General features: G+C 42.1%; 1 protein-coding gene across 1 annotated transcript; it reads right to left on the minus strand.

Annotated features, from left to right (window-relative positions):
• Positions 1 to 458: 458 nt before the first annotated feature.
• LOC120063124 (negative elongation factor B-like) lies at positions 459 to 14,675 on the minus strand. Its single transcript, XM_039013302.1, has 13 exons — positions 14,398 to 14,675; positions 8,767 to 8,927; positions 8,528 to 8,627; positions 8,116 to 8,346; positions 7,151 to 7,336; positions 6,876 to 6,988; positions 6,673 to 6,775; positions 6,454 to 6,549; positions 6,089 to 6,231; positions 5,521 to 5,627; positions 5,273 to 5,414; positions 1,509 to 1,617; positions 459 to 1,142 (listed from the first exon to the last, which is right to left on the minus strand). The coding sequence occupies exons 1-13, from the start codon at positions 14,497 to 14,499 to the stop codon at positions 984 to 986; spliced, it is 1,752 nt and encodes a 583-aa protein (XP_038869230.1). The 5' UTR covers positions 14,500 to 14,675; the 3' UTR covers positions 459 to 983.
• Positions 14,676 to 14,816: the final 141 nt, after the last annotated feature.

Here is a 14,816-nt window from a genome sequence, read left to right on the forward strand (position 1 = left end):
CAAGAAGGAGCGTGATGGAGTGTTGCATCAGATAACCTGGCCTCCACAATCACCCGACCTCAACCCAATTGAGATGGTTTGGGAAGAGTTGGACCGCAGAGTGAAGGAAAATCATCCAACAAGTGCTCAGCATATGTGGGAACTCCTTCCAGACTGTTGGAAAAGCATGCCAGGTGAAGCTGGTTGAGAGAATGCCAAGAGAGCACAACGCCATCAAGGCAAAGGGTGGCTATTTTGAAGAATCTCAAATATAAAATATATTTTGATTTGTTTAACACTTTTTTGGTTACTACATGAATCCATACGTGTCATTTCATAGTTTTGATGTCTTTCCTATTATTCTACAACGTAGAAAATAGTAAAAACAAAGAAAAACCCTTGAATGAGTAGGTGTTACCAAACTTTTGACTGGTACTGTATGTTTGATGATTTAATTCCAGTAGTAGTCATATTGCTTCCCTTGGCAACTTTAATGTTTGAAAATATTTTGGGACTTAATTTCTAAATAATTATTTTATTTACAGCTTGTTTCACCACTGACACAAACCAAACAACAGTAGGCCTACATACATTGACATTCAGTCTAGATAGATAGCTACAGTACATATTAAAACATACTTTGAACAATAATTAAGCAAGACTACATATTAATAAAAGTAATAATTGCCACCGAACTACATTTGTAAAGCTGGAAGACTGCTTAAAAATAGAGAATACCATCTCTTCAATAAAGCAACAAAAATTACAAAAGGAGTGGGACTGGCCCACTCCTTAAAAAATACCTTTAAAAAAATAACCAAGCATTAGAAAACAAACTAAACCTTGAACATAGTAACCATAGAAGAAATTGCATATTGTAATGTTCATTATGCCGTTTTTTTTTAATGGTTTCTGGAGCCGACCTCAATTCTACATGTAATATGAGCGTCCTTTTTTCAAACCACTGGGTTTGTTTCTTTCGATGCGTCCTACCTCCTCCTCTCTCAAAGTGGTGTGGTTGGAGTGGAGGCTGTAGTGGGCACTGTAACAGGATGGAGCCCCAGGTCTAGAGAGGGGGCTTCGTCTGGCTGGGCAGGACTCTTCTTTTGGGCCTCCAGTTTCTCCGTCAGCTGGGTGTACAACTCCTTCACCTGGTCACTGCTCTATGGACACCAGACAAGCATAGAGAACAGAGAATGAGGAATATGGAAATACAGTAGCTATGTCATAGGGCCAGGAGTTTCCTATGTCCCTGACTTTGTGACATAACCAGAAAAAATATGACTTTAGTTACAGTATAAGCCACAGGTGGAGTAAAAAATGAATAAAAATACACAACACCTAGTGTGAGCCACATACTAGAAATATGAATCTAACCTCAATCACTGAGCTTATGAGGTTAATATAATGTTCTCATGCGGAAAATGCATGATTACATCATAAACTATTCAGATGTCTCAATTACATGCATTGTTCGGAACCTGTTTGAAGCTACAAAGAAAGAAGAATCTAACGGGCAGCTTGCCCACCTGTTTTGGGGGTTCCAGTGTTTTCAGTAAGGTCTCCACACAAGATGGCAAAACTTTGTGGTGAAGGTGAAGCAACAGGCGTAGGGTGTGTCTGTGGACGTTCTCTTTACTGGAATACACAAAAATATATGTCAGGGAGTTATGGGTTTCATGAGATAAGGCAAAATATGTAACAATTTGTATAGGAAGTACTGTATTCATTCATTCATATATATACACACACACACAAGTCGGAAGTTTACATACACTTAGGCTGGAGTCATTAAAACTCGTTTTTCAACCACTCCACAAATTTCTTGTTAACTAACTATAGTTTTGGCAAGTCGGTTAGTACATCTACTTTGTGCATGACACAAGTCATTTTTTCAACAATTGTTTACAGACAGATTATTTCACTTATAATTCACTGTATCACAATTCCAGTGGGTCAGAAGTTACATACACTAAGTTGACTGTTCCTTTAAACAGCTTCGAAAATTCCAGAAAATTATGTCATGGCTTTAGAAGCTTCTGATAGGCTAATTGACATCATTTGAGTCAATTGGAGGTGTACCTGTGGATGTATTTCAAGGCCTACCTTCAAACTCAGTGCTTCTTTGCTTGACACCATTGGAAAATCAAAAGAAATCAGCCAAGACCTCAGAAAAAAAAATGGTAGACCTCCACAAGTCTGGTTCATCATTGGGAGCAATTTCCAAACGCCGTTCAGCTGTACAAACAATAGTACGCAAGTATAAACACCATGGGACCACGCAGCCATCATACTGCTCAGGAAGGAGATGCGTTCTGTCTCCTAGAGATGAACGTACTTTGATGCGAAAAGAGCAAATCAATCCCAAAACAACAGCAAAGGACCTTGTGAAGATGCTGGAGGAAACGGGTACAAAAGTATCTATAGCCACAGTAAAACGAGTCCTATATCGACATAACCTGAAAGGCCGCTCAGTAAGGAAGAAGCCACTGCTCCAAAACCGCCATAAAGAAGCCAGACTACGCTTTGCAACTGCACATCGGGACAAAGATTGTACTTTTTGGAGAAATGTCCTCTGGTCTGATGAAAAAATATATAACTGTTTGGCCATAATGACCATCATTATGGAAAAAGGAGGAGGCTTGCAAGCTGAAGAACAGCATCCCAACCGTGAAGCACGGGGTGGCAGCATCATGTTGTGGGGGTGCTTTGCTGCAGGAAGTTAAAGCTTGGTCGCAAATGGGTCTTCCAAATGGACAATGACCGCAAGCATACTTCCAAAGTTGTGGCAAAATGGCTTCAGGACAACAAAGTTAAGGTATTGGAATGGCCATCACAAAGCCCTGGCCTCAATCCTATAGACAATGTGTGGGAAGAACTGAAAAAGCATGTGCGAGCAAGGATGCCTACAAACCTGATTCATTTACACCAGCTGTCAGGAGGAATGGGCCAAAATTCACCCATCTTATTGTGGGAAGCATGTGGAAGGCTACCCAACACGTTTGACCCAAGATAAACAATTTAAAGGCAATGATACCAAATACTAATTGAGTGTATGTAAACTTCTGACCCACTGGGGATGTGATGAAAGAAATAAAAGCTGAAATAAATCCTTCTCTCTACTATTATTCTGACATTTCACATTCTTAAAATGAAGTGGTGATCCAAACTGACCTAAAACAGGGAATTTTTACATGGATTAAATGTCAGGAATTGTGAAAAACTGAGTTTAAATGTATTTGGCTAAGGTGTATGTAAACTTCTTCCTTCAACTATACATACATACATGCAGTTGAAGTCGGACAATTCTATCAACCTCATGGCTTGGTTTTTGCTCTGACATCCACTGTGGGACCTTATATAGACAGGTGTGCCTTTCCAAGTCATGTCCAAACATTTGAATTTACCACAAGTGGACTCTTAATCAAGTTGTAAAAACATCAAGGGTGATCAATGGAACAGGATGCATTTTGTATAAATTTGCACACAAAAAATAAATCTCTTTTTGCGTTGTCATTATGGTGTATTGTGTGTAGATTGATAACATTTTTATTTATTTAATCAATATTAAAATGAGTCTGTAATGTAACAAAATATGTAAAAAGGGAACCCGATGGTTGCTCTGACAGAGCTCCTCTGTGGATTCTTCTAGAAAGACAACCATCTCTGCAGCACTCCACCAATCAGGCCTTTATGGTAATGTGGCCAGATGGAAGCCACTCAACAGTAAAATGCACGACAGCCCACTTGGAGTTCGCCCAAAGGCACCTAAAGAACTCTCAGACCATAAGAAACAAGATTCTCTGATCTGATGAAACCAAGATTGAACTATTTTGCCTGAATGCCAAGTGTCACATCTGGAAGAATCCTGAAACCTGGTGGTGGCAGCATCATGCTGTGGGGATGTTTTTCAGCGGCAGGGACTGGGAGACTAGTCAGGATCGAGGGAAAGATGAATGGAGCAAAGGTGAAGGTTCACCTTCCAACAGGACAACGACCCTAAGCACACAGCAAAGACAACGCAGGAGTGGCTTCGGGACAAATCTCTGAATGTCCTTGAGTGGCTAGGCAGAGCCCGGACCTGAAAATAGCTGTGCAGCGACGCTCCCCATCCAACCTGACAGAGCTTGAGAGGATCTGCAGAGAAGAATGGGAGAAACTCCCCAAATACAGTCTTGTAGCGTCATACCCAAGAAGACTTGAGGCTGTAATCGCTGCCAAAAGGTGCTTCAACAAAGTACTGAGTAAAGGGTCTGAATACTTATGTAAATGTTATGTCAGTTTTTAAATGTTTAATACATTTGCAAAAATGTATAATAGTAAATTTTTCCTTTGTCATTATGGGGTATTGTGTGTAGATTGAAGATTTTTTTAAATTATCAATTTCACAATAAGGCTGTAACGTAACAAAAATGTGGGAAAAGACAAGGGATCTGAATACTTTCCAACTGCACTGTAAAGTCTTATGACATGTCTTCAGTGGGGTAATTAGTATTACCGAAAATATTTAAAAAATAAACTTTGGCAGCCATGCCATTCTAAAGAGGTTTATTCTAACTGTAAGATTTATGGGAAGATTATTCCATTTAATTAGATCTGCTTTCATATTGTTGAGTAATGGAATAAAGTTCATATACTTTGTTGTCACTCATTAAGGATCCTAAGAATGTAATATTTGTTTTGTGGTATACTTAAAGGATTACTGTAGATCTTAAGTTATTTTTTTCCTATTGCCATCTCGTTTTTTTCCCACGTTCATTTTATATCCTGAGATTTTTTTATTTATTCTGCAAATATTTTTTGAAAAGGGGGCATCGAGTTTTCAATACTGGTCAGTAGACCATCTGCAATATAATTTATATGAATGCTTACCGGTTATGTTTGGGTCCTGTCTAATTCTTTCTACAAGCGGTTCAATTGCCAGTGAAAACAGGAGGGGGAGGGAGGACATCCCTGTATTGTGCTCCTTTCTAAAGCTATTCCATCAGATAATGTATTACTTTATGTATATTTTCGCTTTAGGACATTTATACAATTTTTTAAATAAAATGTGTTTTTTCAGATGAAAAGTTGAAAGCTTCCAATGTTTGAATAGAAAAGGCCATTCAAGACGGTCAAAAGCCTTTTTGGCATCAGCCATTATTGAGAAATCTATAGCTTGTTTTTTTTTGCGTATTGTGAGTACAGTATTCTACTTCAATGTCACAGATTTCATAAATGTGCAGTAAGATTTCCATCGGTTTCAAATGCAATATTTGCAGTAATCTCCTGTACGTCCCATGACAAGACCGACCTGGAGAAAGAGGCGAGGAGAAAAGCATCAAACACGGCAGAGCAGAACTCTTCAGTCCCAAACTCATCAGAGAGCAAGGTGAGGTGCCCTGTCAGGAGGTGCAGGAAGATGTCCCCAAAGGCCATTTCGTTGTGGGTCTCCACTGCAGTTAAATGAAAAAACGAATGTTGAGAGCCAGGATAACAACAATACACTAACAGCATTTCTTTCCTTCTATTAACTTGTGGCAAAACAAGTGCAGAACCTACCCAAAGCGGGAAGTAACCGTTGTAAGGCATTCTTGTTCCTCTGCTTGGCAATGTGGAGTGTGTAATACAGACCTATCTCACATGCCACCCTGTTCTCCTGCAGGTACCTAGGGCAGAGGAGAACTCACTTTAAATCAGAGACTTCTCATTGAAACGCATTAAACATAAAGCTCTCATGTACACCGCACATAATATTGACAATTTTAATTCACATGGGGGCGGCAGGTAGCCTAGTGGTTAGAGCGTTGGGCCAGTAACCAAAATGTTGCTAGATAGAAACCACGAGCTGACAAGGAAAAAAATAAATCTGTCGTTCTGCCCCTGAACAAGGCAGTTAACCCACTGTTCCTAGGCTGTCATTGTAAATAAGAATTTGTTCTTAACTGACTTTCCTAGTTAAATAAAAGGTTAAATAAAATTAATAAAACACGTATATTTTTGAATATCAATACGACGTGTTTTACATTCTATATTTTTATAAAACATTTAATTAGAGCCATAAGTCTACCAAAGTAACATGTTCCATTCTAACCCCATCCCCTGTGTGACAGCCCATCCCAGTGGTTACTTGTTGAAGGCATCAGGCAGGGCTGTGGGGTAAGCGAGGGAGGTCTTCTCCTCACTGGGGAGCTTCTGTTCTACAGTGAAGGTGTAGTCGTCCACAACTACTGACAACATGGCTGGTAGAAAACGGGTTACAACCTCCAGTTCCTGAGAGGGAAGTAATCAAATATGATGAGTCTCTCCCCTGGCTGGTTATGTCACATCGACCCCATCTAGCAGTGGTAATTGTAAAGAGGTTGTTTTCCAGCTCTGAGTCAAACTATTGTTACTGTGTAGCTCATAAGAAATACATTACAGACTCGTAAACTCACTGAAGAAAAACACATGATTATATAATAATACTAGTGGAAACAAGAAGTGAATGCATACCAATCTGGGCTCTTTAAAGACTTGGCTGTCAATCATATCCCAAGCCCCTTGACCAAGAGACAGCATTCTGAGCAGCAGCATCAGGTCTGGACTGTCCTGTTAATTCCCACAGAAATATCTCTCTTCAGTAGTGGCAGTAGGTTTCCCCATAGCTTTGACAGAATATAGAAATGGATAGAAAGAACATAAGACCACAAAAGACAACATTGAATGTCTTACTCTGGGTAGAGCGTCCTGGCTGAGCAATTCTTGCAAGTTTCGGACCGTACTCAAAACCAGGGTGTTACAGGCAAATGGGTCGCACAGGATCATGGACAGGTCCCTGGAAAGCAATAAGACCCACAACATTTGTCACATCTTTTTATGAATCCTACAATCATAAGCCATGTTCAATCACATTTCCTCCACTCTTCTTTTCTCACCCAAGTACTTGCTCCTGTCCTTTCTTCACTCCATCCAGAAAACCTTGCAATTCCCGGGCTCGCTTGGCATCCACAAACTTCTCACGGATACAGGCATCCAAGCACCAGGTGAACTGCCAAGATAGACATAAATACGGCACTCTGCATCAGCATGCAGAACATTCACCACTGTATTTGCATACATTTTAAATAAATACTATTTCTGTTTCAGTTGGCCTACAGAAGAAGGCAACTCAGATCAGTTGCACTGTCTCTTTCCTAGGAAGTGAGCATACCTTATGGCAGGGATCTACTGAACAGATCTCACTGATGTCCAGGTCATGGAGGGACATGAGCAGCTCTGCACGCAAGGTGCAATAGTGGACGTTACGCGTACGCAGGAAGAGGGTTCGCAGGAACTGAAGTACCATGTCATACAGTTTCACATTCTTCCCAATCATCTGGGTCAACTTCAAGACTACCTGTACATGAAACAGAAAAAGGGTTAGCCTCTGTGAGAGAAAAATTACATATTTACCCGATTTGATATTAATAGTTAGCAATTAATACTTTTCTGTGCTGTTAGTGTCTGTGTTTTCATGGGTTCCACTCTAGTTCCCTGCAGCTAATCTGGGCGTATGGTCACTAGAGATGGCTTGAGCTGACAAATGAGTTAAAGACCGCATTACATAGACAAGATGTGGTGGGTGTAACCGAGATAGCCAGGAGGAGTTTAGAACAATTCATCATTGTCTCTAAATCATTCTTGCATCTGGGAAACTAAGCCAAGGTGGGGTTAAGACAACAACCCACGTGCAGATAACAGGATGAACCCAGAGTGGCTTATGATGCTCCTTGGTCTGCATGAGGGGGGTTGAACCAACCATGGCTGAGTATTGTTAGAGTCAGCTATATATAGTACTGTGCATTTGTGTAAAGGTTAGGTTACTCAGTCCAACACTCAAGGGTGGTGGGGGGGGGGGTCAACCAGCCTCATTATTGCAATAATCAATCGATACTGAATAAAGATGATTGTTTGATGGAATGACCAAGTCTCTCTCACTCTGTTAGAATTTCCACCACACCTCAAACACACCCAACTCTCTTTGGAGTTCATAGACAAAAGGTTGATTGACTAGTAAAAACTATTTTTATAACGGGCCCCTGGCCCTAATCAAAACAAATCCTTACTGGAATGTGAACAAAATCTATTGGGAATCAAAAGGCAATGAAAAGGTCCAGATGTACTGGGGTGGCTCACCTCTCCTTGGCGTCTTGCTTTGGGGGAGGGGCTGAAGAAGTTGTGCAGAATAGAGAGATCACTGCTGAAAAGTGCTGCCTCCTTCTCCACAATATACTGCTTGAGCAGGGGCGAAACCTCATCCCCGAAGAGAGCCTGGTTGTCCTGCCAGATCTGCCTCTTCACCTCAACAGCACAGACCTTATACAGTTCCTTATCAGCCATTACAAGCTTCAGCTTTTTCTCTGGAACCTGTTCATAGCAAGTCAGTCAGGAAATACATTTCAAATACTGAGCGGTGGTAGGATCACAGTGTTTTGAAGAGAAAAAACATGGCCAATGGCAGGTGCAAACAACTATAAATAGAAAAGATCTGCATTGTGGGTTAATGAGGTGCATTCACTAAAAGGATGGTGGGAAGACAGAGACTTGCCTTTGGAAGATGTTTCAGAACCTGCATGACCACTGGCTGAATGGAAGGCATCTTCACCAGCGGAAAACTCTTCTCTAGAAGCTCTTCAAGTTTCCCATAACTGTAGAGGGAGGTGGAACACACAAACACTCAATCATGTCTAACATGTACAACGGTTTAAACTGATGATTTCGCTATACAGACCTGGTGTTTACGAGCTAACTATTAGCCAGGTATACATATGTAAAGAGATGTCGCACCGTTCCTCATCCTTGCCCTCCGCGATAGTGGCGACTCGCTCCATCAACTTGTCACGAAGCTCATCAAAGACAGACTGGTGAAACTCCAACCGAGGAGTCCCGTGAAGGTCCAGGAAGGGAAGAGCTGACTGAAGAGTTGGCAACAAAATGCCATTTTCTGTCTGCAAACAACACATTATCAGACCGGCGGTAAGATAATAATCAATGCACTGAAATAGAGGTGTTATTCATTTGATAAATCAAAGCAGTGATATTTTATTGTAATTTATACTCAGGGAGGTTGCTAAGTAGGGAAAGTGGATCAATCTAAATGTTGTGTTAATTAGTAACAATTATTAGGAGTTAAGTGGCAAGTGGTTAGTGAGCATAGGTCTCGTCATTCAAATAACATTAGCTAACGTTAGCTAGCTACCTTTGTTGTTAGCACATAGCTAGCTAGCCAGGTTATTGTCTGTCAAATTGGGCTACTTTGAAAACAAAGTCGTGGGTGAAAATGTATTGGTCGGGGTGGCGTTTTATGGGCTATTTCTAAGTTGCACAGCTGCGGCCATTATATTTGAATAATTTTTTATTGAGAAATGCAAATATATACATACACACACACATTACATTGAGATAAAGAATTCAGACCCTTTACTCAGTACTTTGTTGAAGCACCTTTGGCAGCAATTACAGCCTCAAGTCTTCTTGAGTATGACGCTACAAGCTTTGCACACCTGTATGAGGAGTTTCTCCCATTCTTCTCTGCAGATCCTCTCAAGCTCTGTCAGGTTGGATGGGGAGCGTCGCTGAACAGCTATGTTCAGGTCTCTCCAGAGATGTTCGATCGGGTGTAAGTCCGGGATCTGGCTGGGCCACTGAAGGACAGTCAGAGACTTGTCCCGAAGCAACCCCTTAGTTTTCTTGGCTGTGTGCTTAGGGTCGTTGTCCTGTTTGAAGGTGAACCTTCGACCCAGGCTGAGGTCCTGAGCAGGTTTTCATCAAGGAACTCTGTACTTTGCTCCGTTCATCTTTCCCTCGATCCTGACTAGTCTCCCAGTCCCTGCCGCTGAAAAACGTCCCCCACAGCATGATGCAACCACCACCATGCTTCACCGTAAGGATGGTGCGGGTTTTCTCCAGACGTGACGCTTGGCATTCAGGCCAAAGAGTTGAATCTTGGTTTCATCAGACCAGAGAATCTTGTTTCTCATGGTCTGAGATTCCTTTAGATCACTTTTGGCAAACTCCAAGCGGGCTGTCATGTGCCTTTTACTGATGAGTGGCTTCCGTCTGGCCACTCTACCATAAAGGACTGATTGGTGGAATGCTGCAGAGATGGTTGTCCTTCTGGAAGGTTCTCCCATCTCCACAGAGAAACTCTGAAGCTCTGTCAGAGTGACCATCTGGTTCTTGGTCACTTCCCTGACCAAGGCTCTTCTCCCTTGATTGCTCAGTTCAGCATGGTGGCCAGCACTAGGATGAGGATGTGTGGTTCCAAACTTCTTCCATTTAAGAAAAATGGAGGCCACTGTGTTCTTGGGAGCTTCAATGCTGCAGACATGTTTTGGTTTGTTTTGGTACCTTTCCCCAGATCTGTGCCTCGACACAATCTTGTCGCGGAGCTCTACAGACAATTCCTTCGACCTCAAGGCTTGGATTTTGCTATCAACTGTAGGACCTTATTTATATACACACACTACCGTTCAAAAGTTTGGGGTCACAGACATTTCCTTGTTTTTGAAAGAAAAGCAATTTTTTTGTCCACTAAAATAACATAAAATTGATCAGAAATACAGTGTAGACATTGTTAATGTTGTAAATGACTATTGTAGCTGGAAAGGGCAGATTATTAAATGGAATATCTACATAGACGTACAGAGGCCTATTATCAGCAACCATCACTCCTGTGTTCCAATGGCATGTTGTGTTAGCTAATCCAAGTATATCATTTTAAAAGGCTAATTGATCATTAGAAAACCCTTTTGCAATTATGTTAGCAAAGCTGAAAACTGTTGTCCTGGTTAAAGAAGCAATAAAACTGGCCTTCTTTAGACTAGTTGAGTATCTGGTGCATCGGCATTTGCGGGTTTGATTTCAGGCTCACAATGGCCAGAAACAAAGAACTATCTTCTGAAACTTTACAGTCTACTCTTGTTCTGAGAAATTAAGGCTATTCCATGCGAGAAATTGCCAAGAAACTGAAGATCTCATACAATGCTGTGTACTACTCCCTTCACAGAACAGCGCAAACTGGCTCTAACCAGAATAGAAAGAGGAGTGGGAGGCCCCGGTGCACAACTGAGCAAGAGGACAAGTACATTAGAGTGTCTAGTTTGAGAAACAGACACCTCACAAGTCATCAACTGGCAGCTTCATTAAATGAACTCAGCAAAAAAAGTAAGGACCCTGTCTTTCAAAGATAAATCATAAAAATCCAAATAAATTCACAGATCTTCATTGTAAAGGGTTTAAACACTGTTTCCCATGCTTGTTCAATGAACCATAAACAATTAATGAACATGCACCTGTGGAACGGTCGTTAAGACTGTGAGACGCCCAAGACAGCGCTAAAGGGAGACAGGACGGACAGCTGATCGTGCTCGCAGTGGCAGACCACGTGTAACAACACCTGCACAGGATCGGTACATCCGAACATCACACCTGCGGGACAGGTACAGGATGGCAACAACAACTGCCCGAGTTATACCAGGAACGCACAATCCCTCCATCAGTGCTCAGACTGTCCGCAATAGGCTGAGAGAGGCTGGACTGAAAGCTTGTAGGCCTGTTGTGAGGCAGGTCCTCACCAGACATCACCTGCAACATCGCCTATGGGCACAAACCCACTGTCGCTGGACCAGACAGGACTGGCAAAAAGTGCTCTTCACTGATGAGTCGCGGTTTTGTCTCATCAGGGGTGATGATCGGATTCCCGTTAATCGTCGAACGAATGAGCGTTACACTGAGGCCTGTACTCTGGAGAAGGATCGATTTGGAGGTGGAGGGTCCGTCGTGGTCTTTTTTCTCATGATTTCATTTTCTTGGTTTTTGGTGCATTGAGGGGTTTTCTTGGGGATGGGGAATGGAATTCATTTGACTTTTTATTATTTTCTTTCGTTTTTTTTCTTGGGGGGGGTGACTGTGGGAGGGGTCTCGGATGGTTGAGGGACAGCTATGAGGGGGGGGTCTTGGAAGGTTCGCGTCCCTGTTTTTTTGGCCTTGTGGGAGATCTGTCGACGTGCCCTTGAGCAGGGCGTTGACCCTGGATGCTTCTGTGTGTCGCTCTGAATGGGAGACTGTTGGATGACTGGTGTGGTGTAGTTGTTAAGCGGCTTCACTGCAAGTATATAGGAGTATTGGTGTCTCTGAGGGGTCTTTGGCCTGGTTTGCTAACTACCTCTCTCAAAGAGTGCAGTGTATAAAGTCAGAACATCTGCTGTCTCAGCCACTGCCTGTCCCCAAGGCTCGATCCTAGGCCCCATGCTCCTCAATTTACATCAACAACATAGCTCAGTAGGAAGCTCTCATCCATTTATACACAGATAATACAGTCTTATACTCAGTTGGCCCCTCCCCTGATTTTTTGTTAAATGCTCTACAACAAAGCTTTCATAGTGTCCAACAAGCTTTCTCTGCCCTTAACCTTGTTCTGAACACCTCCAAAACAAAGGTCATGTTGTTTGGTAAGAAGAATGCCCCTCTCCCCACAGGTGTGATTACTACCTCTGAGGGTTTAGAGCTTGAGGTCGTCACATCATACAAGTAGTTGGGAGTATGGCTAGACGGTACACTGTCCAGTACACTGTCCATATCAAAGCTGCAGGCTAAAGTTAAATCTAGACTTGGTTTCCTCTATCGTAATCGCTCCTCTTTCACCCCAGCTGCCAAACTAACCCTGATTCAGATTACCATCCTACCCATGCTAGATTACAGAGACATAATTTATAGATCGGCAGGTAAGGGTGCTCGAGCGGCTAGATGTTCTTTACCATTCGGCCATCAGATTTGCCACCAATGCTTCTTATAGGACACATCACTGCACTCTATACTTCTCTGTAACTGGTCATCTCTGTATACCCATCGCAAGACCCACAGGTTGATGTTAATAAAACCCTCTTAGGCCTCATCCGCCCCTATCTGAGATATCTACTGCAGCCCTCATTCTCCACAAACAACACCCGTTCTGCCAGTCACATTCTGTTAAAGATCCCCAAAGCACACACATCCCTGGGTCGCTCCTCTTTTCAGTTCGCTGCAGCTAGCAACTGGAACGAGCTGCAACAAACACTCAAACTGGACAGTTTTATCTCAATCATGGACATTCTTACTGACAGTTATGGCTGCTTTGCGTGATGTATTGTTGTCTCTACCTTCTTTCCCTTTGTGCTGTTGTCTGTGCCCAATACTGTTTGTACCCTGTTTTGTGCTGCTGCCATGTGTTGCTACCAAGTTGTTATCATGTTGTGTTGCTACCATGCTGTGTTGTCATGTTTTGCTGCCATGCTTTGTTGTCGTCTTAGGTCTCTCTTTATGTAGTGTGGTCTCAAATGTCGTGATGTGTGTTTTGTCCTCCCGGGACGCGGGGTGGGGCCCACGGAAGCAACTGCTGCTCGCTGAGAAGAGTAAGAACATACGTGCTTTCACGTCAGTCTCCAATAACACCAGAAAAAGTCGCTAGTCGCTTTTTTGAAAATGTCTCGCTAGAGGGGTCTGAATACTCGCTAAATATAGCAACAAAGTCGCTAAATTGACAACACTGGACCTGGCAACCCTGCCCTCTCTTGCCCTTTCTTTGCTGTGAAAGATGCAAGTTTGTGTTCTCGTAGTAGACTAAGGCAAAGTTTCCTCCATTGCAAAAATACTGAATCGTAGTCAATACCTAGCGGAATCGAAGCTTGAGACCCAGAAATGGGAGTCGACTGCAAGCAGTTGAGGAATATTTTCTTTTGCAACTATGGGACTGGTTTAGATTGTTCACATGTAAAAAAAAACATGAGACGAAATATAGTTTACATCTGCACAATGAGCACGTGTCTCTCAAATACATCGTTACAGTTGCTGGTTAGCTAGCTATTGGATTTTTTACATATTAACATTGACATGAAATATCTCAAAACAAGACATGGTATCATGAACAAGATGAAACGAGTCCCTACATGGCCGTTTCATTGTTGGTAGCTAACGTTATCTGGCCATCCAGAATCACAACTACTCGCGGACTTCTGCCCCATTGAAGTGTTTTTTTGTGACGTCAGCTAACCCACCTATCTTCATGCTATACTGCCTTTGCTTTGTTGTCACTGAAACATTATGTTGGCTGCAACGGTGTTAAAACCGGCTATGAAAGTAGAGGGCTTTATGTTTCTAGAACCATACCGCAATTGAGAATCGATTCTCGTTTAGTAGAGTATTTGGCAGCTAGAGCCAATTCGCCTACAAATAGAATACTTGAAATATAGTAGGAGTAACGTAAGGCTATTTTAGTGCAAGACTATTGGACTAACGTTGTTTAAATGACAGCGGTACGTTAACTACCCACTTAAATTATAATTATCGTCAATAATAAACACAACGCATAGCTTGAACCACTTTGTCGATCCGCTAGTATCATCATGTTTAGCTGTTGTTAGCTAAAGCTACTTAGCTTACCTGAAACTGGTCAATGGCTTTCAGAGGCTCTGTGCAGTTAGTCAGTGTTTCTTTTAGATCCTCGCCATTGGATATCCCAAGCTCAGGTAGGCCCGCAAACATTTTCAATTGTGTACGATATAACTACACAAACGTTTAATTAAAGAAACATAGGGCTAATAATACAATATATTCGTAAACGAATGACTACAAGTTCGATACTTTATTTTTAGCTAATTACGCACGATTCCTGTAAGCAGTGCACCCAGTAAAGAGGCCGATGTGCACAAACAATCCGAAACGCAATTATTTCCGCTTCTCCATAGAATGACATATTGGAACCCGGATTCAAGAATACAACATGAATTAGGAACAGTCAACAGGGACATGAACAAGACTATCTAAGTCTCAAGGGCTCTATGAAGTGATTTTCCAATAAA

The sequence above is a fragment of the Salvelinus namaycush genome, chromosome 18, assembly GCF_016432855.1.
Source record: "Salvelinus namaycush isolate Seneca chromosome 18, SaNama_1.0, whole genome shotgun sequence".
NCBI classification, from domain to species: Eukaryota; Metazoa; Chordata; class Actinopteri; order Salmoniformes; family Salmonidae; genus Salvelinus; species Salvelinus namaycush.